This window comes from Falco biarmicus, chromosome 2 (assembly GCF_023638135.1).
Source record: "Falco biarmicus isolate bFalBia1 chromosome 2, bFalBia1.pri, whole genome shotgun sequence".
NCBI lineage: Eukaryota > Metazoa > Chordata > Aves > Falconiformes > Falconidae > Falco > Falco biarmicus.
This window is the reverse complement of record NC_079289.1, coordinates 93,327,291-93,354,331: the sequence shown is the minus strand read 5'-3', so window position 1 is coordinate 93,354,331 and position 27,041 is coordinate 93,327,291. Positions and strand designations below refer to the sequence as shown.

The 27,041-nt window shown below is 44.0% G+C and overlaps 1 protein-coding gene across 3 annotated transcripts; it reads right to left on the bottom strand.

The window, feature by feature from the left end:
• Positions 1–508: 508 nt before the first annotated feature.
• On the bottom strand, positions 509–27,041 carry ACE2 (angiotensin converting enzyme 2). 3 transcript variants are annotated; one of them, XM_056329596.1, is made up of 19 exons: positions 26,716–27,041; positions 23,571–23,729; positions 21,034–21,127; positions 20,268–20,411; positions 18,806–18,918; positions 18,156–18,264; positions 17,331–17,428; positions 15,646–15,815; positions 13,792–14,018; positions 12,845–12,989; positions 11,166–11,264; positions 10,377–10,499; positions 9,842–10,014; positions 8,819–8,877; positions 4,494–4,594; positions 3,426–3,542; positions 2,007–2,201; positions 1,235–1,369; positions 509–830 (listed from the first exon to the last, which is right to left on the bottom strand). In XM_056329596.1, exons 1-18 carry the CDS (start codon positions 26,908–26,910, stop codon positions 1,249–1,251), a joined length of 2,442 nt encoding a protein of 813 aa, XP_056185571.1. In that variant the 5' UTR covers positions 26,911–27,041; the 3' UTR covers positions 509–830; positions 1,235–1,248. The 3 variants fall into 3 exon arrangements, with proteins under 3 accessions (XP_056185571.1, XP_056185570.1, XP_056185569.1); XM_056329595.1 differs by having other exon boundaries at positions 1,244–1,369; XM_056329594.1 differs by having other exon boundaries at positions 509–1,369.

The following is a 27,041-nucleotide window of genomic DNA, read 5'->3' as shown; positions in this document are numbered from 1 at the left end:
ATTTGCTGACCGTTTTTCATGCAGGCTCATGTTTGCTGCTGGCTCAGAATGCAGAACTGAGTAGACGTTTTGTGCCTTTCAGAGACCCTGGTGTGTACAGAACAACTGCACTGGCATGGTGGCAAGTACGGCACAGGACCTACAAGACACAGATTTATAGAAATGCTGCCTAGAAGGGACCTTTGGAAGTCATCTAGCTAAACTTCTCACTCAGGGTGGGACTGTCCCCACCGCTCAATCAGCCATACATTTGTCTACCTGAGCTCTGAACACTTCTAAAGGTGGAAATCCCACAACCCCTCCCAGAGCAGCAGGCAACCTGTTTCAGTGCTGCACTACCCTCCCTGTGAATAGCTTTTCCTTTTCAGGTGCAACCTGAAACCTCTGGAGGCTCAATCTACTCCCTTGTACACAATAGTGCAATTTGTATTTGTAGTATGCAGAATTTGTGATACAGTATGTGGAGGCAATAGCTAAGGTACTGAAAAAAAGAAAAGAACTTTGATCATTTAATATTAAGGAAGTTTATTCCACTTTTAGACTACAACATAAAACGGATCTTTTTTAATTTTTTTTTTGAGGGATCATGGGCTACTTGGCCTCTACAATACTTATCAAGCAAACAGTTAGAAAAATAATTTATGTTACAACTTCCTAACAAAGTTCCAGTGTTAGTCTTCAGCCAGTATCCACTTCACATTGATACAGATTTTCTGAGGTTGCAAAAATTGCAGTTATTTCATATCAAATTGAGCTCTTCACCACTAAGGTTCTTCTGGTGGTCAGGCTTTTTTCTTACAGTCTGTTACATACACTTTTGAGGTCTCCATCTGGAAAGTTCAAGACATTCCTCATGTGTATTAGGAGTATGTGAGTTATTCTTATGTCTGTCTTGAACAGTATATAACTGTATACTTCCAAGCTTTTGTATCTTATTACAGAAGAAACAAAGAGAAGTTGGATGCAGCATACTTACAAAAAGCAGCTCAAATAGTGTGTAGTATTATGCACATAATTCATGGAAAAGCCACAGGACATACATATCTTCAAGTTTTGCATGTTTTCTAGTTACCGCATAAACAGCACATTTAGGTGATGCTGTCTCTGAACCGGTAGATTAATGGTCAACCAGAAGACTTTATGTTTGATGACATCCATAGTGTTTTGGTCCTTGCTAGGCACCATTGTTAAAAGTAAAATGAAAAACAAAAAAAAACAAACCAGAAATCCTTACTGTACCCACACCTTCTAGAATGATGTTTGTGTCTCTTCAGATGGCTCAAAACCCATGTTGCTTTTTCCCACATCATCGTAAGGATTCACCTGTTCACAGTTTGAACCTGCTTCACTCCTACTTTCTCTTGCTCTCCTGTAATGAAAATTTTATATTAGAAGTTTCTGTTCTGTTCAAGTCCTTTTAGATCCCAAGAATCCCCTATTGTAAAAAAACCCTGTGTTCAACTGGGAGTATTTCTGTAAAAGAAATTGTGTTGGTTTTAAGGGGAACTGTAGCAAACCTACTACGTTCTTAGAAACCCCGTTAACGGACATAAAAAAAACAACCCAGCTATATTGCTGTTAATACAGTATTTAAGGAAAATTACATTACCGGACAGCCTCCAACAAGATTACTGAAAACTGCAGGTGCTGATGAATGTGACCAAATCTGGTGTCAGGGAAGGCTGTGTTCCCAGCAGGCCACTCCATCCACCTTGCAGTGAGGCTGGCAGAAGCCTGGCCTCACTGTGGCTCCCTGTGGCCACAGCATCCAGCTGCCTTGGTTTAACCGCTGATGGGGAAATTGCACTAAGCTGCCAAACCTGCCATGGACTGAAAGGCAGGGAGCTGAACTTTTAACTATCACTGTTGATGGGAGGGAGATAATATGCTTTAATTCCATAACTTCCTTCAGTTAGATTTGGCAACATATTTGTAAGCACACTGATGATTCAATCACTGGGCCATCTCCCAGTGGCCATGATCATAGTATCAAAAATATTACTCACTTTTTGCGATCTCTCTGCCCAGTGATGATCAAGACAATAACTCCAACGACAACAAGGCTAATGACCACTCCAAATATAATTAACCAGATGGTGACTGGTGGTTCATAAGGTGTGGCCAGAGTTGGAAGTATGCCCACAAACTCCAGCGTGTTATCATCCAGTCTGAAAGCCTCATTGATTCGTGCCCGAGACATCCTGCCATCAAGAGCAAATGCAAAGACTTTCACAGGCTTATCAGAAGGAAATAAACAGTTTTCAGTTGTTTTATAAATCTCCAGTGTGTCAATTTTCCCCTAAATAGCTCAGCTGAAAAGGCTGCATAGGAGGTACTGCTAAACTCACTCCTTCTGGGATGGGGCGGTGAGTGACAGCCACAGTAATTTAAGCCCTTAACCTGTTGCAGCTTGACTGACATGTTCAGACACGGTATGAACTCTTAAGCTCAGCCTTAACGTTTATCACAATGAGGCAAACTGCCTTCTGATCTCCCTCTCTGTTTGTGTTTTGCCTCTCATTCTCTTTACCCTAAGCTTCTTGGCTCCCCGCAAGTTTCTTGGACACATGACAGAAAACCTCATCTTCGGCATCTTTATACCTGTTCCCCCCCTACTGCCTTCCACAGTTTTGATTCTTGTGTTTTTCCTTTCCCTGGTGTGTTTTCTGTGTCTTGTTTTCCCCTGAACTTCTGCTTCTGCTGCTGAGTGCTAACCAGACAGTGACTTTCATAGCCATGTTCTTTTCCCTTGGTTCACCAACTTACCTCACTGCTTTTTCAACCCCATCTCATGTTGCTGCTGCTTTTAGATTTGTGCACTCTTCATTTCCCACTATACAGTATCCATGACCATCTGCAGAGCTGCAGTTTTACTTACCATTTTTACAGCAATGACTTACAGTGGTGTCATACTGTGCTATAAAAGACCTCTTCATTGACCTATAAGTGGAAACCAGCTCCTGCTCTGACCTCTTCTTTTCTGTATTATCAAATACATCTGACCGTCTTCCTAATACACCATTATTCTGGAGTCCTTGCTAACACTGATTCTTGCACTAAATTTTTGCTAGTGAGAGGAAGAAAATGTGCATGCATGCACACACCATTACTGTGCTCTGTATTTCAGAATATAAGATCGTTCCTGTTCAAGTTTGAGCAATGACATTTTCTGGCAAGGCATGATGCAATTAAGTTTTACAAGCCCCCTGAAGCATTTTACATTGGCTGTTGTCCAAGACACCATCAGATAGATGGACTGTTTTCCTTCTGTCATAACAGTTTCTCTCGTCACACTATTTCCATGCTAACTGCAGAACTGACTTTCTTATCACCCCTTCTGCCTCAGCTGACTTGAGCAGCTCTTTCCCTTCCATTCTTCCACATGGTTGTTGGTTGTTTTTTTTTCCCAGAGAGCAAAATCTCACCTGATGGCATCTTCCACATCAGCTTTGGGCACGATATCACTGATATTACCTGGCATGCTGACAGTTAGGTAGAAGGACACCCTTTGCGTCTGTTCCCCAACATGAATGTCTGTAAGTCTGAATGAGAAACAAAAGGGAAGTTTTTTTTTAGTTGAGATGACACTAGCTTTAAATTCGGGCAAGTGAACACTCGTGTTTGATCAGCAATGCCAAGGGATTAGTTTATGCTGAGTGAATGCTTCCTAGTGACCTCAACTGGGAAGTGAAATCAATTTTCCTGGCAGAATTTTTTTTTCTGTGTGCTAATTCATAACTTTAGATGGAGAAAGTCTACCCAATACCTGAGACAATCCTTGGCGTAATTTTACAAAGCACATAATCAGGTGCAGAACAGAGAGTGTTTGGAGCAAGCCTCATGAATAAGGTGATCTATGAAGTACCAAGTGAAAAAAAATATATATTCTTCCTTATATTCTGCTTGACTGATGTTCTGTAAAGTAATATCAAATAGCTTAAGTAGATAGCTTCTGAAAATTTTTGGAGACCTAATAAAATGTTGTTTTTCTTACCAAAATCCATTTCAGATGATAGATTTTATGGTTGTAAGTCAACCTAGGTAAGATTAGTATGTCTGCGCAGAATTCTAGTGCTTTATAATCAGTAAGTTTATCTTTCCTTGGCCCAAAACCTCTTGGATATTCAGTATCACACACATACATTGTTAGAAATTTTATTTCAAGTCAATGTATGTTCCCTGATATTGCCATATAGGTGTCAGGTACAAATTCTCAAGGCTTACTTCCACCACTGATAAGCAGTGGGAGACAAAGCCTTCTGCATCCATTGAAGTTATCTAACTTTAGCATGTTACTCCTAAACTTCAGACTCCTGAGTGGAAAGATAGCATATAACCAAGCTGGCATCTTGCCTTTTACAGCCAGCTGATGTTTGACATTGTTTGCTATCACCTTACATTTGACAGAAGGTACAATTAATTCCACCAATTCATGACGCTAGTGAACCAGAAGCAATATAGACATAGCTGGCACAATTAAGCAAGCCACTCACTGAAAGTTAACTTGCTGTTTCTTCACCTCTGCAAAGTATTTTCTCATGGCATAGGCAATGGATGACTTGAACAAGAAGAGCTCATTTTCATCCCATTCATACTGCAAAAATAGCGCAAGAGAAATTCATCAGAGATGGCAAGTTATCTGACACTAAGCAAATCATTCTAAAAAGGAATAGCAATTGTAATGCTTGGCATGCACTTCAGTATTATTTATTTGTGCCATGATAGCACTTCAGGAACCTACTCAAACCCTTTAGCTCCGTTAATCTTGTTGCTCTGCTGGAGAACAAGCAAGCAGGGATCCCTGCTGCCAGACACTGCACCATGCTGTCCCTCTGCAATTTCTGGTACTGTTACAAGTGGCTGCCTAAAATGCTGCAGTCCCAGCCCATCTCACTGCCTTATGGGGAGCAAAGACAGCAGAAGCGATATTACTCCTAATAAATATTGTGCATTCTGTTTGAAGTCTAAAGATTTCATAATTTAGATCGTGTTTTAATCACATAACTTTATCTGCAGACCTTTTCTTTCAAGAAGGAGAAACTTTGGGGTGGGGTTGCTGCGTGAAGGTGGCTTATTTATTTGCTTGATGAGCTGGGATTTTTGTTTGGGGTTTGTTTTGGTAAAAAACTCTTTGCATCAGTATTTCTGCAGCAGGGATATATTTGCTGGTTTTCCCTAGAGAATAGATACGTGATATTAAAAAATATGCACTGGCCCAGTGCAGGCTTCTCCTGGCCTGCCCTGTGAGTCCGAAGTTATTTGCAGTAGAAGTCAAAAACAGCTTCTCTGGGCAGGAACTGAGCGCTGTACAGGGGGCAAAAACCACCACAGCAGCTGATAATGCAGCCTGGTCTGTTGTGCAACCCCACATGAGCACGAAGGGAAAATTCCTGTTTGAACTCCGGTGGCATTTTTTTTTATCCCCTGAAGGCCGAGATTTGATTGCGTTTATAGTGCCTGAGCAGGAGTGCCTGTAAGTGCTGCCAGCGATAGTTTTACAACTGCTCCTGAGTTTCTCCGGTATCATTCAGGAAGGTGTGGTAGAAGGCAGCTCTGTTGCAACAGGCTTTATAAAACCCAGCTGCATTTTTCAACCCTGGCCTCCTCTTGACACTGATAAATGAAGAGAGAAACGCATGGCAGGAAAGAGCAGAAAGAGCCCACTGTTGTCAGCCTGTGCAGCATCAGGCGCTGGGAGACGTGCAGGTGACCCAAAGCCACTGCTGGGCGAGCAGCCCCGGCGGCGAGCGGAGGGCAGGGGCTGTGCCAGCTCTGGCTGTTCCCGCTAGCAAGGGCTGGAGCTCCGAGTCACCTTGGCCTTGGCAAATGCCCCTGGCTTTCTCCTGCTGGCTGAGGGGCAGGCAAAGCCCTGCGCCAAAGCACTTCTCGTTGTTATTGCCGCTGTCTCCGGCAGCTGGCAGTGTTCACCATCACAGCCTATGACCATGTGGGGGTGTTTGTCTCAATTTTTCATTTATTCCCAGCATCTTTAGGCTTTGCAGTGTTTTGATTTGGTTTTTTAATCAGGAGCTAATTGAGCTTGACTCCTCTATTGCTGCTTTCTGTACTTAACATCTTAGCTTTTTAATCATTTATTCATTTCCGTAGCATATATTTTGTCTTTTTCAGTCTAATGTATTTTAATTGCCACTGTGCCTTTCAAGGGCCTTTATAAATACCATTACAGGCTGTGTGGGTGGGAAGTACCTGGCTGGCTTCTGATCTGTGCTTCAGTAATGACTGACTACCCACATGCCTTCCCCAGGCACCTCAGAAACCCATCTTGGTGCTCACTGGTCACTACAAAGGCTGCTCTGCTTTCAGAGCAAAATGAACTCTGCCGAGCACCTCTGCTCTGTTATAGCACGTTCCCTCCAAGATCCCACATGTGACTTGAAAGATAGTGTAAGTCTGCCCCTGATTCAAAAAGGATTTTCCATTGTAAAATACATCTAAATGCGGAGCTGTCAGCCTGCAAGCATTCCCTAACACTGTCTTGCATGTCAGCCTTTTACAATGTCATCACACATAGGATATTGATCCACTGGGGAATTCTGAATTAATGTTTGAAAGGGGGGGTCGCATTTCCAAGTGCTGGTCAGGGGACTGAAGCTCCTGGAAGCCTTCATTTTCAGACTCCAAATGATTCAGCAGGGGTCTTGTAGCAGTTTCCCATGGGAGGGCACTTTCACAAAGCCCCTGCTGAAGCAAAGCTGTGGGTGTTTCAGCCTCATCAGCTACTCTGGTGATTGCTCCAGCTGCAGCTTTAATCCCATCAGCCTGAAAACAATTAGCAGGGTAATTGCGGCGGCGCATGCTCTGGTACAGCCGGTGTAGACCTATCCCTGAGTTTGTCTGGGTGCTTTATCTGCCAGGATATTTGGGCTACTGAAACTTCCCTGCTGGTAGCAGCCGGGTTGTGTAGTTGAGAGGGGCAGGAGCTCCTGCATGAGCTGCAGCTGCCCCAACTGCTGCCCCGGTGCAGCTCTCCCGCTGCAGGAAAGTGTGGGGGGGTATGTGTGTAGGGGGGGTGGATTCTTTCCCTTTCTGCTCTATCCAGTATTAAAGAGCCGAAATACAAAAAAATTTGCTGGCATACTCAGAATGCTTTCTGCTGTCCTAACAGTGCAAAGCAGCTCGAAATACATCTTAAACAAACAGCTGCACCAGATTCCTAGCTTCTGTGTGCTGTGAGCCACATAAAGCAGCCAAAACATACTGTTCTGGATAGCTGGGCTGAGATTCCTGCCCGAGGTTCGTCCTGCCTTTTCTTTATGCCAGTTCATGCATGTACCATTACCCACTGCTGGCATACCAGCATTCAGAGTCACACCCCTGGGAGCTCAGCCATAAGGGAAATTTGTGGGTCGGCAGAAAGCTACTGAATGGAAAAGGTTTCTTGCAAATAGGTGATGTGGACTGATTTTGAAAGGAAAATGCAGGGCTCGCTCTTCAGAGTTTCGGAATACAATAATTCAAATTAAGTAATCTGTATAAGATTGTTTTACAGCTGCTCAATTGCACAACAAAAGACTCTGATGGCAAAAGGCAGACATAAAAATGGTATTAAGCTAAACATTAACCATAATGACTAATAAATGTGTTGTAATATGGAATCTTTTCATGCTGTTGATACCAGTTTTGAATTGTATCTAACTCGACTCAGCAGTCTAGGAAGCAATAAAACTCCAGTGGGGCTTACATGTGAGAGAGTGATAGAAGTAAGAGTATCAATTCATACGAAAAATGAGCCTGTGGTATTGTGTCCTTGCTAGCCCAATAGGCTCTGACGTGCAGATCTAAATGACCTGCCTGATGACATGCTCATTCTTGGAAAATTACTAATGTTCTGTAAGGTGAAAATGGCTATTAACAGGAATGAAGTGTCTGCACTTAGCCTTCTATGCTGCCTCTGCGAGATTAACGTGAAGAGGCACAGCTAGAACAAGGAGCAAATTTTCAGCCTGGGTTAAGCAGATGGGCTAAGCCAATGCTCTGTTTAAAATCTTAAAAGCCATCTTCGGCTTTGATGAGTTTTTGCAGTTGCTGTAATACATTTTATTGGACAAGCTGGTATAACTAGGGAAAGCTGACAAGCTCTTGGGAATGAAAGCCCTTCTCATCTGAAACAGAAGCAGCTGCATTGCCCCCTGCAATCTTAATAACAAAGCTGTCTCTGCATAAGGGTTGGAGGGCAGGGAGGCAGCCAAACATAGGAGGGCCTGGAAAGATTACAGAAAACAGACAAACAAAAATCTGTAAAGGAATGCTGACAGAATTGTTTCAGTGTGAAATCAAGAGCATTTGAGAACAGAGTGGGATTCAACCCCTGTTTCAGCACTACATTTAAATGTGAACTAGCTGCTCTAATGATAACTTCTGAAGGTAGCCAGCACAGCCATGATAATGGACATTAGAAGAAATTAGGTAGAGGCTTTACATAGACACATCAGCATAGCTGGGAAAAATACAGCCGTTTACAGGTACATGGGCTCTCCCATGCTAGCGCCCAGGCTTCTCCTGTAGTAGGTAAAAAATGATCGGTTTCTCCACAGATTAACTCAACTCATCTAGCTGAGATGTCTTTCTTAAAATGGGTAGGTTCACTCCCTGGAGCAGTCCCTCCACTCATTGTAGACGGAATCTTAACCACAAACACAAGACAAGACATCTTTTATGTGATAACCCTTCACCTGAGCTGATGCCACTCTTCAGACACAATGATCAGCTTTACCCTGCCTTATTTTCTGAGAGCCATTAGCACGACATCTTGGTTGCCCTAGCAATGGGAAGAGTGCCACAGCACAAACACACTTACCGCCTGGTCCCCCAGTGCTGACTTCAGGCTGATGCGCACTTTGATGGCATTGTCAGAATCTGGTTTAAAAAGGAACAAAGGCTGTGTCAGAGCTGCAGTGACAGAAAGTCTGTCCCTGGGAAATGCTGGGATGGCTAGAGTTTCCTTACAGGTTCTCCTGCTCCCCCTGGCCAGTTTGGTGGGATTGATCTTGTTTTCCTTCAGCCACCTCTACTGCAGACACCTGCACCAGAGACATCAGCCACCCAAGTCTGGCTTTGAAGTAGACAGAGCGAGCACATCTAGAGTGCAGTCCTCTAGTCTTCTTTAGACATCTCCCGAAGGAAATGCCTTTTTTCCACCATTGGGAATGAGCGGCTCAGATGTGGATGTTGGTGTCTGGTTAGGTGAATCCCAGCATTAGAGACTGGCAAAGCACTGCAAGAGTTACATTGCTCTCCAGTACTGACAGTGATTACACATATATAACCTGGCTGGTTCAACACTCAGTTTCACCACAATAGGCTGAAAAACGCATTTTTCCATGGTCTCCTTTTCATCCCCTTGAGCTCCCTTTTTTCACTAACACATGATGGGGTGGGGTGGGGTGGAAGCAGTAACTCTTCTGTATTGGTTTGCCCCTATGACCCCAGATCACAGTCCTCTGGATCCCAAGACTGATGGCTCCCAGCCCTGCAGAGCTGCCACTCTCAGGCAAACGCCATGCAAGTCCAAACCTCTGGTCTTTTTTCCCTCTGCACAGCCATTCCACACAATTAGTGCTGCCACTATTAAAAATAAACTCTTATTTCTGAAAACTGGGTAAGGCTCTGACAAACTTCCTATGTGCTGACTTCTCCGGCTTTGGCCATAAGGAAGCCAATCTGCCTTCCCCTGAGTAAAACTTACTGTCAGTGTGCGCCTCCCATAACCCTGCTTCCTTAGAAGAGAAAAGCCTTCAACAGCTACAAGAGAGAGGGACTTTGCTGATAGGGCTTGTGAGGACTACCAAGTGTACTTAATTCACCTACAAGCCATACGTACATGGAGTCCAGTGTGTTTTCCAACCAACGTATCTGCCAGAATTGTTTTTTTGAAGCCATTTATATAAAGGTTCGAAGTAGTGGAGCAAGGGTGCCGCATTCATATATTTCTCTCCTGTTACATTTTCCAGTGCTTGAGTCCAGGGCTTGGATCTGCCTAATTCAAGCAATTGTCTGTGTATGTGGAAAGAGAGGTAATATATGTTATTGCCATGTTTAAACCAGACATCTAGCAAAACAATCTGTGATTGGTATCAAAGTTTTCTTTTTTTTGCTTCTGGATTTTGTCCTTCCTCCCATCATTCCTATTAACAAAAATAAATTGTTTTCCCATTAACAGGCAATTAAACCTTTGATGTTTAGATCCTCAGTGTTTATAAATTTAGTCTACTTGTCAAAATAAACTGAGTAGATATGTGCTAGATTTTTGAGCTAGGTTCATTCTTGATGCAACCTCATTGAGTCCAGAAGCTTTCAAAGATGAATGAGGCTTTGTTATATTCTGATTTATTACGTGTGAAAAATTTGCTTTGTACCTCAAATTCTGACCAGCTGCACTGGAGTTGGTAATGTCACATGTGTGAAGAGGGCCAGTATGGTTAGCTGCCTTGCAAAGTGCCTCCTGAAACTGGAACTGATAGATGGTCCTGGTGTAATACCTAAAGGCAGGGCAAGGAGAAGGAAGGAATATATTTTGTTAGTTGTCTGGCAAGGAAACTCGTAAGCCCTTTGGAAAGTTCTGCTGCATCAGCTGGCACTCCTGCTTGGGAGGCTGCACTGCAGGGAGAGAGTCCAGTTTATATTTATAGGCTATGCTAACTCAGATTTAACAAAATGCGAAGAATAAATGCAGCAGAAAAGCCCCAAATCTGTTTGCTGCCACAAAAACCAGGAGCTAGTAAGGTTTCTAAGGCCCAGCTCTCCGCTCCAGCTGAGTCCTCTAAAATGAGATGGCTGGGACATGGAGGGACATCCAGAGTTAATTGTTTCAGGGTTGCATGTGCGTGGCCCAAGTGATAGTAATATGGGGCATGCTGTCTCCCCAAAAGGAAAGCACCTCATACAGATGTGCTCCCAACAGTGTAACGGCAGCATGAAGCTTTTCTGCTCAGCCAGAAGCTCGGCAGCCTCTTCGCTGCTCAGAGGTTGCTATGGAGCAGCCCCTGATGTCCGCAGAAAAACTTCCACTGAAACCAGTGACCTTCAGTCAGGATTTTAAACAAAGTAAGATTGTGTCCTGAGATTCTCCAGTAGATGTTTTAGGTAGTCGGGGTATGTTCTGTACCCAAAACTTAAGTCATTAATTAAATTAAACACTGAGCTACCTTATGAATGAGTAATCATTGGCCACATGAAACAGTGCTGCAGCGTCACAATAGGTTTCATCATGAGGCACTGGTTCAACAACGCCAACTATTTCTCTCCTGGGGAAAGGAAAAACACAGGATTTCTGTTAGATAATAAGGAAAAATAATCTGACTTTGCTCTTCCTCTCTACTGTCTGATACATATGGGCACCTTTCTCACTTCCAAACAGAATTACATACAGCTTTCCAGTAACCCCAAAGGAGTACTGCTCCACAGCTGGAGACCACAGAAAAGAAGCTGCTTTGAAACTGATAGTGCAAGGAAGGGATTTACATGATAGCAAGGTGTGCAGGGAGTTTAGTGGTATGAAATAATCTACAAGGCATGAGCTTCACACACACCCCTCATGCCCTGCACCACCCTGAGGTTGGAGACTAACCTTTGGTGGGTTGGTGCTGGGTAAGTGCATGCAGAGACTAGGTGACCCAAACTGTGTATGCCCTGCTGTGCCACTGGGCTGGAGATGAGGTTTCTCTTACTTTCCTCTCCTGAGAGTGTGTTTCCTGAGCAGTACTATGGAAAAAAAACCATGCCCTACATTCTGAAAATGGTAATAAGCTTACATGGTAATATTTTCCATGAACCTGTATTTCAAGGTCTTTTTCCAGCAGAAAGCATTGCAGTGCTGCTACAACAGACGTGATAAGCTTCCCTAAACAATTTGTCATTCTCCATTTCTCTGACATCTCTGCTACTTTTGCATAAATCAAAGTTGATTTTTACAGTGGGTCAGGAGGTTTGCTTGTATCAAGTTTTATCATAGATTTTGTTTGGTGATGGAGGCTCACTGTTTGTGTTCATCTTTGAGTGCAGACTCAGTGTGGGACTTGTTTGGTTTCTCTGCATCTTTCTGCCCCCATGTTAACCAACCCAAGAAATGGCAGACTCATCTGAATCAAACTGCTTTTTAATCTCGAGCTCCAGGGTGCTGAAAATAGATTGGCAGGTGGGGATAATCTGAAAAGGCACCTTTGGATGTTACTTTCTCAAGGGAACTGTATTTTCTTGATCGAGAAAGGTGGTATCTTAATACATAATAAAGGAAAGAAACGGTTTGGAGTTTTTTAGATAATTTGCCTCCAAACCCACTCCAGAATGGGGAGGAAACACAAAGCAGGGCAGTGCGCACAGATATTTTGTAGAATGAGATCTGTATGCATCTCAGGCTAGCAAGTAAGATGAACTTCACTTCCCACTTGTCCTTAAGGAGGTGGGGAGCGAATCAGAGCATACACCCGATGAGACTTAGGGAAGCACTGTGCGTAAATTATGAAGATGTCTTGGGGCATGCATCAGAGGGACGGCAATGTTGACCCTGGGATCTGGACATCCCATGTGAAGGCCATGGGCTGTCTTTATCAGAGAAGCTGACATTAGAAATGAGAAGAAATTCTGCCAAGAAGCAGGGTAAACTGCCCAGGGCTGTACACAGTGTTAATGGGGATACATGGTCTGTGAGATGTTGTCCACACCATGTTGAGTGTTTCTAGCTGGCACTCTACCGGGCTTTGTAGAAACACTCTGAGAGACACATCCTGCCCTACAGGGGCACAGGCACCTCAGTATGTTGAGTAACTATGAAGGACTGATTTTGCAGGTTCATTTGCAAAAAATCCTCTTTGTTTCTCAAACTTACTTCATCTCCCACCACCGCTTTGTCCATTCCTGCTTTGTAATCTCACCCCTAAACACCATCCACCTCCACTTCTCCAGCATGTAAGTAAAAGGCATTGTTCCAACAATCGTTAGTGCTTGTTTGAGCAGAAAGTTGATTTCAGTTTCTGAAGAGAAAAGCAGTTAAGGTAATGGTTATGGTAGCAATTAGTATCTGATTAGACAGCTAAAGTCGCTTCCTTTTACAGCTAATGCTTACATCTGGTTTGAATTACAGATTTTTCACTAAGGAAAAAGTGGAAGGAAGAATAGTATTTAAAAAACAAACATGAGAAAAGATTGCTTTGGTATTACATACAGGTTTGTCTCTCTTTTCTCCATACCTCTTGAATAATCTAGCCCTTTAGCATTTGCATTTCACTGTCCTCCACTGAAAACCTTCCCATGTTCTGGGGAATTTTGAGCTGAAGACATCTCAAAATGTACAAAATATGCATCTCCATCCTTACAAGGTAATACCCAGAGAAGCCAAACTGCATTATAATCAGGACCCACCTACACTGTCCACTCAATATTCACTTAAGCAGGAGATGTAGATCTCAATGTTTCAGTTTCATTTGACCTTCTAAATACATACCTTGATAGACATATGTACAGATTCATGCAACAGAAGTCAAGAAGATTTGTTGAGGCTTATCTAAACAAACTATCAAGATTTTTGGATGAGTTGTTCAGTACTGAAGGTAATGAAGTGCTAGCTATTTATTTCTAAATTATGTAGCAGCATTATAAAGTAATCCTGCTTTATGATGTGATCTGGGAAAAAAAATATATTTCTGATAAGTTAGTGGGGTAAGATTTTCGGAAGCCTCTTGGTTGATCACTCAGTTTACAGACACAATCTTCTGCTACAAAATAAGGCCTGCAAGTGTTTTCACTTAAATATATGATATTCATGCATTTATTTACCTTCATCCTCTTGGAAAGTTGGCTCTAGGAGATCAAGAGATTTCAAGTGCTGAGGAGTGGCTGCAGAAAGTGACATAATTTCACCCACTGCTTCGTGGAAGCCTTCGTTGGCCCCATCTCTCAGCAGGAAGGGCTGCACAGAGTACGCCATGTCGTACTCGATGTGGCCCATCTCGTGGTGCGCGGTCAGGAAGTCGTCCATGGTCACTTTGGTGCACATCATGATCCTGCACACCAGAGCAAAGTGTTTGTGGTCGGAGAGATGGTGGCTCAGCCAGCTGCTGCCTGAGCTCTGCCTGCCACAACTGCGGCACAAAGCAGCCCCTCGCCCCTCGCCAAACCCGGGCGGCCGCATCCTTGCAATTCCTCCTGCAAGAGCCAGACTCAGAGGGGAACTTAGAAAAACACTTTCAGCCGCGTTGAAGTTGTGCTGGGAGTTACAGAAAATTGCTGTTTTGTGAGAAGCAGCTGCTCTCTGGCACTTGGCCATCTGACACTCACTGTCAAACTTAGGCAGATAGTTAATATTAAATATTTTAAAAACTGCATGTCAGTGACTCCTGCTCCTTCACCCTTGTGTAGGTACTATTTAATAAAGGAATTTCTTCCCAATACTGTTCCCTTTCACCTTCCCCAGACTGCTGAGGAGCGAGGTGCAAGGCTAGTAGCTTTCACTAGGGCTTTTCTGGGGACTACCCTCTCTCCCCAGGTAACTGCAGGGACTGAAAGAGGGAACAGAATTTGCCCCAGGAGACTTCATTGTGTACGAACTTGCTGTCCCTCTCCTTTCCCAAATATGGAAGAGAGAGATGGATTTTCATGAAACTGGATATATCTGCTAAAGATAGACAGTGGGCTCTCAGGAGGTTTTCACTTGCTACCCAGGGTCCCTGTGCCATTCCTGCAGAATGTGCAGGTGTCCACAGATCTCACTGACATCCACAAGCACCCACATTTCTGCTTATTCCTTAAGCCCGAGAACATAAGTCATTATTTCTCTGATTCATCTAAATAAGTCAATTCTCTGATTAAATTTGAGAGTAATCCTTAGATCTTCACAGAAAAAAATTACACAGAAAGGTTTACAGTCCCACAGGATCCCTGCTTTCTTGTCCTCATCTCTTATCAGCCAGAAAATAAAAAGGAAAAAAAAGGGGGAAAAATTATAACTTAAACCAGCATGGTGCACCTTCAGTGAAAATATAAATGTTCTAGGAGATGGTATAAAAAGGAGTGTGCTGGTTTTGTCTGGGGTAGAGGTATTTTTCATCACAGTACCTAGTATGGGGCTATGTTTTGAATTTGTGCTGAAAACAGTGTTGATAATGCAGAGATGTTTTATTTACTGCTGAGCAGTGCTTACACAGAGCCAAAGCATCTTCTGCTTCTCACCCCATCCCACCAGCAAGCAGGCCTGGGGTGCACAAGAAGCTGGGAGGGGGCAGAGCCAGGACAGCTGACCCCGACTGACTAAAGAGATATCCCATGCCATATGGCATCATGCTCAGCAATGAAAGCCTGGGGGACAAAGAAGGAAGTGGGGGACGTTTGGACTGATGGCATTTGTCTTCCCACATAACTGCTACATGTGGTGGAGCCCGGCTTTGCTGGGGATGGCTGAACACCTGCCTGCCCTTGGGAAGTGGTGAATGAATTCCTGATTTTGCTTTGCTGGCATGCACAGCTTTTGCTTTACCTATTAAACTCTCTTTATCTCAGCCGATGAGTTTTCTCACTTTTACTCTTCTGATTCTCTCCCCCATCCACTGTGAGTGGGAGTGAGTGAGCAGCTGTGTGGGGCTTGGTTGCTGGCTGGAGCTAAACCATGACAAGTGGTCATAGTAATTACAGTACCTGTAGTCATTTTTCCCCAGATCCCACGCCGTAGGATGGCAAGCAACCTTCCTGTTGTCAGTCGGCTCTGTGAGCATGGAGTTATTCCAGAAGCCCTCGGTCATTTTCTCAAGGCCAATGGAGGTGAAGAAGGCTTCAGCAGCTTTGAATATTTTCACTGCATCCCATTTCTGAGAGAGACAGTGCCACCATTAACTGCTGCTTCTGCACTGAGCCTGTACCCGATGGTCGGATTAATGCAGGACAGCTGACTTCATATTTATCTCCCAGTGACATATTTATCTCCCAGAGATCAGCACCTGACTTACTGAGGGTAAGACGGTAATGTCTGCCTTTGGCACTTCTGTAAATTCTGCTGGGAACTGGAATTAAGTGTTTTCCCTGCAAGCAAAATAGGTTTCTGCACTCAGAGGTTCAACAGGTATCACCTGACCCAGACCAGAGAAACCCTCAATAAAAGATAATGTAGTGAAGATAAAAAAGGCATTCCAGTCAGCAGCATGTCAGATCTGGGATCTGACCCTTCAGCCACTTCAGTCAGGGACAACTCATTTGAGGGAGTGGAGCTGCACTTTCGGCAGGTGAGCACGCAAGTAGATCTTGGCCAGAACCCTACAACCTGGCAAATGTGTCTAGAGGACTTCCTTATCAGGTTGTAACTGCCTGTGAATGTCCAGAATATTTTTGTTGTTCAGCACTTTTATTATTCTACATAGCAGGAGCTCTGCATTTACTGGGATGAGTTTTCACAGAGATTTAGGTAGCAGACAGCTCAGCTGGATGAGAATCCTAAACAGGGCACATCCACCAGGAAGGATGAGTTCAGCCTTTGTCTTGAGGCTCTGTAAATAATACTTCCCTCTGCACAACTGTACCTCAATATACACAAATGTATGACTACAAGGGGGTTGGTACTCTAAAATAGAGGTGACATTAATGCAGACTTGTGCAAACTGCTTATCAATCAAATTTACGTATTCTTTCTCTTGCCAGCATAACATTTGCATGGAGTTCTCCCTACAAGAGGAGGGTAGATTTCAGGTGAATAATCACATTTCGAAAATCAAATTCCACCAATCACCTTTTATTTTATAAAAGGAATGAAGCTTAGGCAAGACTTACAGAGTTATCTTCACCCATGTTCTTGGTCTGGTAAAGGTACTATCACAGCTGTTAGCACTACAAATCTCAAACACAGACCTTATGGTGCTATGCAGTTATCAAAAGATAACAGGCAGCATTGCAATTTCCTAGCTGTATCCAAATAAACAAGACTGGCAAAAAAACCCACCCTGCAATATACAAACTATTTGATTATGGTAATGGCTGGCAAAGGTCATATTTAATACCAGCCAACTCCATGAGTCCTGAAATATTTCTATGTACAAAATACATCTCTTAACAGATAGGTGGCTCTGAGGAAAATTGACTTGGAGCCAAGATTAAGCCAGTCAAAGAGGGTGGAGAAGAAAGAAAGGACAACAATTAAGCGAAAATGTACAGTGGAAAATGAATGAACACATTAAGGGGAAGAGCAAAAAAGGATGCAGAAAGCAATGCTTTGCTGGTGGTGTGTCACCTTAGGGCAGCTATGGTTTTCTAGAGAGCAGCTGACATGCAGTGTATAATTTTTTATATCGTCTAGATTTGTTGCATAATGCATATTGCATAAAAGCATGTCTTACCTTTTCAACCATTGCAGAAGTTATGTCAATGTTTGGTTTGGCTGGATAGGGAACGGTCAAGGCATACAGATTTGTCCAAAATCTACCCCACATATCACCTTCAAAAAAGAGAGAAACATAGAATACTTTAAATTATTGAATATGTATTGTTCAAAAGTGCCATCCAGTTCTATGAACTGTGTGGTGTCATAAATAGGGACTCCTATACATCTAAACAGGTCTGTTCCAGATGTGGAGGGCAGCACTTCTGGAAAGGCATGCTTATGTCAAACTTAGATCAAAGATCCCTTTACTCCCCAAGATCAGCTATTCTGGTACAACACAGTTTCAGGACTGATCACCTTCCTAAAGCTCTATTCACAACTGAGCACCCCATACTATTAGTCCATGTGATTGCCACTGCCATGTTCGTGTATATTAAAGCTACAGCAGCTTGATGTTGCGTGCTTTGAAAGCAAGGTCATGGAATATGTGAGCTTAGGATAAGATTTCAAAGAAAAAACAGGTCTCTGAAACTCTCATTTCTAAGGAAAACAAGTGCTGCAGAGAGAAGGGAAATATCCCAGCCCAGAGCTGGAGCTTTGAGCTGGATGTTGCCAGCTCCAGCAAGGATGAGGACACCTGCCTTCCCCACCTGCCTCTGCTGCTAAGCACCTGTGTCATCTCTGCCAGGGACTTCTCCATTTCTCCTCTCCCCTTCTCTTATCTGTAACCTGTTTGTTAATATCCGGATCAAACAAGCAGATTACTCCCTTCCCATGTGCCTTGAAGGTGACTGTCCTGTGTACAAAGTCAGGTTTGCGCGACATGGCCATGTTGACATACCCAGCAAGTGAGCAGGGAGGCATCCTGTGGAGCTGATGAGCTCGGGGCCATAGACCTGCTCCAGCCGGTGCCTCACGTAGGCATGCAGCTGCTGGTACAGAGGTTTTATCTGGGGGCAGAGGAAGAGAAGCAAACAAATTGTTCTCTCTTTGCTCTATGCTACTCACTCCTCCTAAACAGAGAGCCTCAAAGCTGTCTGATGAAATTCTCCCAGCAGGTAAGTGACCCCAAACCTGCATCTGAGCTTTGCCCCCTGCCTTGGGGCTCAAGCGCTGAGTACAGATCCTAGCCCCAGAAGTCCTGCTCAAGTACAAGGGAGGGAGCATTGCTAATTTCGGATGCAGAGTATCAAGGACACCGTCTACCCCATGGGAAACATACCTCCCCACATGGGCTCTACCTGGAGGACAGACATAGATCTGCAGAGCTCCCTCTTTACCAGCCTTTGGCACAGTGTGGCCTGAGAGGATCAAGCCGGTCCTCGAATGGCTGCAGAGGTAAAAATGTCATATATGTCCTCCAGCATCTGTTAACCCCATGTAGACTGAGGTTAGCCAGCTTCGAGCAGGTCTGATCTTCCTTCACAACGTCAATATGTGAGACCACTATCACAAAACACAACCCTGGTGAGAGCTTGTTCCTGGCTCTACCTGCTCAAATGTTTTCTCCACATCTTTGATCAGCTGGTCACGGCTGTATTTGTATTCTTCTGGATAGTCTGCTTCATAATTTGCTCTCCAGTAATCCCCATAGTCAGAATAACCTGTAAAGCATGGATGCATCACATCAGGACATCACACATGGCACTTCTCAGGCCTGCAGGAGCAGTGCAGCTCCTTGCTGACACCATGCAAACCTGCAGCCTTTACCCCAAAGCAAAGCAGTAAAGCGTGAGGTGCTCTTGGGTCTAGGGGGAAGGAGAGTGCTCCCCCGAGGCTCTATCCTATACATGTGCAGGTACATGAGATTTCCAAGAAATGCAGAAACTGCAGTTGTGGTTATCTGCTAATTAGGATCATTCCAACTGGAGATGGAAGTCAAAGGAAATCTTCACTCCTGACTGGAGCTCCTGCAGCTGTGAGGGAGGGCAGCCTCTACTCACGCTGGATACTAAGGGGTTTTCACAGAAGGTATAAGCTGGTGAACATTGAATATGAGCCCCCTCCCCCAGCAAGAAAACCACCAGGGAAGGTGTATGCACCAGGACTGAAATTCAGCTCCCAGTTCCACTAAGTCTTCCAGTCCACTGAGCTCCATCAAGCCTGGAGTAGAAATGGCTCATAGATGAGGTTCTTCCTTAGTGGTATGGAGGAAGGTCATAATGACTATATCTTAATGTTTGGGGTTTTCCTGCCTAACTATTTGGAATATAATTTCTTATTCCTGGTGTCTAGTTCCAGCCTGACAATTTTCACAAAACAAGGAGTATAGGAAAGTAGGTGATACAGCTGCAGTTTGGCCAAGGGACAGATCATGTAACTACATCAGAAGCTATTTCAGAAGACCAACAAAGAAAATTAGCAGCCACCTGCCATTGTTCCTTGAAAATACAGTTCCCTATGATTTCTGTGGAGACCTCTGACTGGAAGCACACTCCTGCTAGCGCAAAATCTTTTTTAATCACCTGCCTGTATCTGCTGGACCAGGTCTACAAAATCTGATCATTCCAGTCAGGGCATAATGCTTATAATTGTACCACTGCTTGTGGCTGGTGGAAGAAGGTCAAGGCCAATAGAAAAGAGGAGATGTCGCCATGACTCAACAGCACTCAGTTGTTTAAATTGAGTGTGCTTGCCCATAAGTCACAAGCAGCGCAGTTCTGGTTAAGGTAGTGTGTAATGAAGAGCACTGATACGTTACGGCACTTAGGAAAGGTGCCAGAAAAGTCTTCCCCCATTTGTTCCAGGCTGGTGGCAAACCTCTGATCTGGTCAATGGCACCTGTCTGCATTGCCTTTCACTTTGCAACATGCTCATCAAGAGCACATTATGCGTAAAGTGCCACTCATCAATGCGTTAAAAAGTATGGGTTTGGATTCCTGTGCAAATTGTGCAAAAACGCAGTATGTTAATTTCTTGAAGCCGGAAAAAAAGAAAAAAGAATGTGACTTACTATTAAGCTTTGCAACCTCATTTTTAAGTTCAACGTACTCTTCATATAATGGTCTCATCATCCTGGCAACATCAGCTCTCCAGCCTTCCCAGGCCCACAGTCTTTCATGATAATCTGTGCTGGAAGCCATAATAATGTCCAGACCTTGTCAGAACAAAAAAATTAGTACTAGCCCTTGAAATAGTAGAATCTCTTTATTTTTCTAGCACAGCAGGCAAATGAGCCAAAGAGAAAGACACTTCATGAACAAAGAAGAAAACACTTTCTGTTTGATATACTGAAATATCCCATTATTTTATTGCATCCTTTTCTGATTTAAGGTTTTCCCTTTCTTCTCTTTAAGGGACATGGAGCAGATCATGAGTTCCTTAAATGCACTCTCTGCATTAGCTTCCCTTAAGCTGGTAGCATTCTTGGGACTGATGTTAATACAACATTAGTCCAACAAGACTTTGGTGTCAGGGGAAAAAAATAAACTTTCTGTGATGTAGGAGAACCCCAGGTGACAGGCAGGCTGTCACACAATCTGAGCAGTCATTCCCAAATTTTTCTACTACAAATAGGAGACAGTATGTCTCACGGGCAGCGGACCCGCTGGAGGTCCCTGAAATGCAAGGTGCAATTCAATTATGACTAAGCTTTAGATAGCAGGCTATATCTGTTGAAATTACAGCCTGTTCTCCTGCAGTTAGGAGCCACCCTTGGGCTTTTTCTTTTTGAACCTTCAGTGTAAAGGACACAATAGGGGCAGTGGTTAATACCGTACCTGGCTCCAGCACCAAACACTCAGACGGTTCAGTGATTTTACAGACGGTCCCGGTGCTGTACATGGTACTCATTGTATTTAGCACAGTGCCCAGCTGCAAGTTAGATGCAAGATAGCCTGTTAGAAACCCACTCTGTGCAAAATAACAGCAATTATGCTAATTCCTTAAGACCTCAATTCAACACTTCACCCACCAGCTTAACATTTAAGCATATGTTTAAGCTCAGTAGAGATTAATGAAAGAATTTGCCTAAATGTATTACTGAGCTAGGACCTAGCTGGAAAAGACAGATTATCTCCCAAATATAGGGTGTAATCTACAGGTCCTTAATATCCAGTCAGACAGAGCTCTGGATTTAATGAGCACAGACTGTCACGAGAGAGCTATCAATACACATCAGTAATAAACCAGTGAAATTTAGCAATGTACTTCCATAAGCATGGACGCACCTAAACTTTCCAGGTAGGTCATGGTTTTGAATGGCAGCAAAAAGGGCCCCTGCTGCAGAGGCTGCCAGGCTGACTGTTGCTTGTAGTTGTTTTTAACATCACGTCACGGTGATAGCACAGATCTGCTTATACTCAATTACAGAGAAGTTACAGTTCGTGTCTTGGGTCAGCTGAAGGCCAAATGCATCTGAAATCATTCAGCTTCATCCCAGAAGCTATGCTATATAGCTCTGATTTTATTTTTTTTTATGTTTTCATGTTTTCATACCTCAAGAAAAACATGTACCACTTTTAGCTTTTCCTTTAGGACTTTGCTATTTCTCATTTAAAGCTTTAAAACAGCACTACATAGAGATGTCAGTGGGAGAGGCAGTTAATGACTAGCTCTAACTTTATCTCTGTCAGCATTAAAATAAGTGGTGCCCAGGGAAATTTTAGTATCAGTGAAAAATATTTAAATATTCCTATAAAATCCCATCAGACTGTACCCAAAGTCACTTTTCAAGCAAGAATCAACAATTTCAGCCCCAAAGGCCATTTATCTAGGAAATTGCAAGTGTCTAAACAGGGAAGGTACTGAAGAAAATACCTCCTCAACAGAGACAACATTACCATCAGTCAATGCTATGCTCCAAAATAAATATGTTTGTATGAACTGTCAGCATTCCCACCAAGGTAATTCATCTTTCCAGAAACACATCTCATTTGGATCAGATGGGAGGTCCAGCCAGTCCACTGCTTTTCTTGCATGGTGGTTAACACTGCTGATATTAGCAGAAAAATCTCAGGATCCTTCTATAATCAGGACTGTAGGATCCCCTAACTCAATGCTGTGTTTCAATTTGATCTTCAGCAAAAGAAAAATAATTTAACCCTCAAGGGTTATAAATCCTTTTTGAGTCTATGTATCTGCTTACTCCAATTCCACATATAGCCATTAGCATATACATGCCTGTAGAAGAATGGCTGCAGAAGCGTGGCCTTAGAATCTCTGAAGATCTGCACAATCCAGACCTGGTATTAGAATAGGCCTGTAATCAGAATTGTACTGAAGTTGCTGTGCTGAAGTTAACAAGAAAGGTAGCCTTGAGCTATTCTTGAATCCTGAGACCAAGTAATTATGTTGTGACAACAGGCCGTGGCTGTAACAAGATACAGCTGCTGGGAAAGCAGGTGCAGGGCCAAGAAAGATGGGGACCGGTATGGGAAAATAGGGAGTAACAAACTACAAGGCTGAAGCACAGCAACACAATTGGCTACATGGATAGAATGCTCATTTTAGTCATGATAATTAGGGGTGTGAGAACCGCGCGCGTTTAGAGACTACTAACCAATTATACTTCTGCTTTACGAATATGCATGTGTATCGGTTCTATATAAGTAGTGTTAGAAACTAATAAAGTTGAGCAAGATGCATAACTCGTATTGAGCGTCTTCTTGACTCCGGCTAACCCTTCTTCCAACACATGCCTTTTACATGAACTTGTCAATGGAAATATCAAATCTCGCTATGAATCTTGTTAAATCTTGCTGGCCTTCAGCAGCTTTCTGTGGAAGGAGGTCACCAACCTTGCCCAGTTTCAGGCATCCCAGGGTGCCTGCTACATAGAAACATTCCCTCTTTTTCACAGTTCAATAATGCAACATGTGCAGAAAAAGGAGGAGTTCCTCCACCTCCACCCTTTTGACTCATTGAATGTCCTTTCACCCATCTCTTTCTGTTCGTTACCCTATGTCTGGACTTAGCCAAGCACTTAACCACAGGTCCTCTTTTCCTTTTATGACTAATCTGACCATTTCTGCAAGGAAAAGACAACTCAGACACATGTGTGCATCTGAAATTCATGGCATGGATTACACATTGCAAAACCACTGACTTAAATGGGAGCCAGTTTCCTAAGCCAGACCACCCCTCCAGCCCTGTACTGCTATGAGCACCTCGTACAGGTACATTCCCCACACTGATGCTGGGAGACAGCATCGTCCCAAGACAAGCAGGGTAGCAACAGCACTGCGCCCTTGCTTGGGGATGTTGTGGGAGGCAGCCCAACTCACCTGATGAAAATGAGCTACATTCAGCAACTTACTCTGCGGTATTTTTCCAGTGACAGCACAGATGATCCTCTGAGCTGGAGAGCCTGGATCTGGAGCCTGGTGAGAGCATCCTGGATGCTGGCTAACGGGAAGCTGCTGGCATTCCTGGAGGCCTCGTCGTAAAATTCAGACCACTTGGCACTTGCCTCATTCTGAAAGGGGTTCACACAAACCCTGAATTACTCCACCAAAAGGGTGTAGCAGCCTAATGTACTCAGTGGGCAAATATATTACTTCAGGGAATAACTTCATTTGTGGAGACCACCTGTGGATTGCGGGCTGAGCACTTGCACTGCGCGGTGAAACAGCTGGCAAACTTTTTGGCTTTGTTTTATTCACACATCCAGATAACCATTTTTCTTTGGAAACAGCAAAAAGCAGGACTGTCTTCTCACACCATGCTTGTTATAATTGATCCAGCATCACCTAGCTGTGTTCCCTGCTGTTCTAAATCACCACGTATGCTTCCCTTAGTGCTGTTCTTCACCCACCTGTACCTAACAGAAACCAGATGTCACTCCCCATTTCTGCCTCAGTAGCAATGACAGACATCAGCCAAGATATTGTTATTGAGTCTTTACATTATTAGAGTATAACTTTCTCCTGAAGTTTTGGAAAATAAAAGATTATACTTGGGCATAGGAGGCTCTAAATGGGCACCTAAAGTGTGCACGCAAAACCTCGATATTTTGCATGAGATTGCTTTTACTGTTGCTGCAGTTACATAACATGACACGGGAAACTCCCAAATTTCCATGAACAAAGCAGCACTGTAAGAACATTATTTGGATTTGGGCACGTCTTACTTTTTTTTAATGTATTTGTACATAGTTTAGCACACCAGCACCCAAATGACAACAAGAACAGTACTAATTAACCTGGGTCCGTGGGACAGTTCAATTAATTGTGATCATGCCAGAGCTTCCTGCGTTGTGGAGATGGCACCTGTAAGGCTCATCCCTCCCTGATGAGGCATCAGGAAACACCAGTGTCATACTGTGCCCGAAGACCTCCTTCAGGCACGCTTCACCCCTGTACAAACACATGGCAAGGCCTGGGTTGTCCAGCCCCATGCAAAGGACCCTCCGTGACTGCTTTAGGCTCTGGCAAAGAGAAGCAGTGGCAGACATAAGCCCTTGGCAGCTCCATCCCCGTGTCTCCCCCTGCCCATACAGCCTCTCTGCGGGAAGGCAGCCATCACCAGGAGGCTTTCCAAACTCTTCCCTTTACAGAAGTGGAGCAAACAGCCCTTACGCTGCTCAGCAGTTTGCAAAGCACAGTGAATAGGAGCTTGATAAACACCCAGAGGAAGAGCATCACTGTGTAAATCTGTTCCTGAACTCCTTGTCCTGAGCAGGGATGGAGAGGTGCCTTAGGAGCAGCAGGGCAGAAGAGAGGCTCTTTGGCTGCAAAAGCCAGGGGAAAGAAGTTAGCTTGCTGTCTCATTTTTCCCCAATTAGAGGAACTGGTTGCTAAGTCAGATGAATAGTTATGGGGTTCGTGGCCCAATTTACAAGAAAAATGGATGGAAAGGAGCCAGAAGGGACAGTATTCATTAACTCTCCTCCTCCAGCAGAAAGGGAGGAGGGGAAGCAGTGGGTTTATTACAAGTGCTATTGAAGAGATCAAGCGAGAGAAAACATTCTCTCTGAGCACTGGACTAATTGGCTCTTATTGCTGGTATCTCCTCATGTATTTTATTATCATCTCATTAATGCTGAAAGTACTATATGGGGCTTTCATTTTACGTGTTTGGAAACATTACAGTTTAAGTACCTGGTGCCCCAGAAAACAGTCCAGATTGACAATGATTAGTCATTAGGATTTCTTCCAGCAACCAGTCTCCTTGCTTTAATTAAGAAATATGATAATTAAACCATGTTATAATTAAGCTATAAGATCACAAAGTGGAAGACTTAAACCATTATGCAAAAGTAGATGTAGGTTGTTCAGCTTAATTTTTATGCTCTGAATCATTTTTCTCTAAAGCTTGAGTTAACTTTAAAATGCACACAACTACAGAATTCAAGGTGTTTTTCTTCACCCTGAAAGGCTTCAAGGTTATGAGATGCTAGGTTGAGGTGTGGCAGTATCAGTAACCAGCCAGATCATGGCTGACTGCTCTTGATAAACATGGTACTTGCCTAGAGACCCTGCTGGCTGGGACAGCTAGAGGTTGGTGTGGAGAAGCAGGGAGAACTGTGTTGCAAGATAGCGTAAGTACAAATGTTGTGGTCCTTCCTGCAAATAGAAACTGAGTTTCAAACCAACGTATTAGACCACTGTACTATGAACTCCACTGCTGGTGTTTGGAATTCCGTGATCTCACTTCATTTTTCCCAGTTTAATACCTCCAGGCAGCCTACCAACAGCTCTGACTATGAGAAGAGTGATGGGGGATGACGGGGAAGGTATCCCACTGGGTAAAGGGTGTGGACTGCTATGTAAAGCTATCAGCAAACATTTAATAGAAAGTCTACATTCAGAAAATGTTGCATATTCAGCAAGAAGTAAAATAATTCCAGCAACAGAGAGGGCATTGTCTGTGTCAGTAAAAAGCCTGGTGTTAGTTCAGTTTCATGAAAAGTGGGAGACCTGAGCTCATGTGGGCACAAGAATCAAATCCCATTCCCTCATGCCGCAGGGCAGCGCCTGGCCTGGGCCCTGGGAGAAGACCATCCCCTTCGGGCTGTGCCCTCTCCAAGAGGAAAGGGGCCCCACAGAGAAACGCCATGCCGGGAGGCACTGCTGGTGGTGGAGTCTGAGCAGAAGAAAGCGTCTCTCTCCATCCAGCTCAGATTGTGGGGCCGAACATGCAGTACAACCTGGCCTTTCCCTCGGCTCACCAGGGTGACTCAGGGTGATGGCAAGTGACAAGTCCAGGCTCCAGCCATCCCTGTGAGGTGCGAGGGCAGCCCGGGCACCAGCCCTAGGCTGTAGAGGCTGGTAGTGGCCCAGGCACCTCCAGTGAGGCATTGCGACGTTAAAGCGAGCCCCTCTAGCCTCCTGAAACTAAACCACAGCTACCAAAGAAGTAGCACTCCAATTTCAACCAACCTCAGTGGAACCAAAATGAACCAGAAAGTAGCTGTCATATTCCTAAAGCAACAGTAAAAACCCACAGGACAGAGCCCTTACCATTTTCCTGGCAGTCTCCTCAGTGATGTTCGTGTTATAGTTCCACGTGGCGAGGGAGCTCTCATAGCTGATATTTTCTGCCCTCCTGTTAAACTCTTCTAGAAACATTTGGGCTTCTTGTGTGACATCCTGAGGGGTCACAACAGTGCTCAGACCACAGAGAAGCCAGAGGTGGACAAACATCTTCATGTCCATGCTGAGAACCTCCCAACGAAGTAGGTTTCCTCAGGTAAGCTTCCCTGTCAGGCTCTGTCTCATCAGCCTTCAAGCATGGCTAGCATGGAAGAAAAAAGGCTGAATCCAGTTTGCTGGGCCTTTTATAGGTT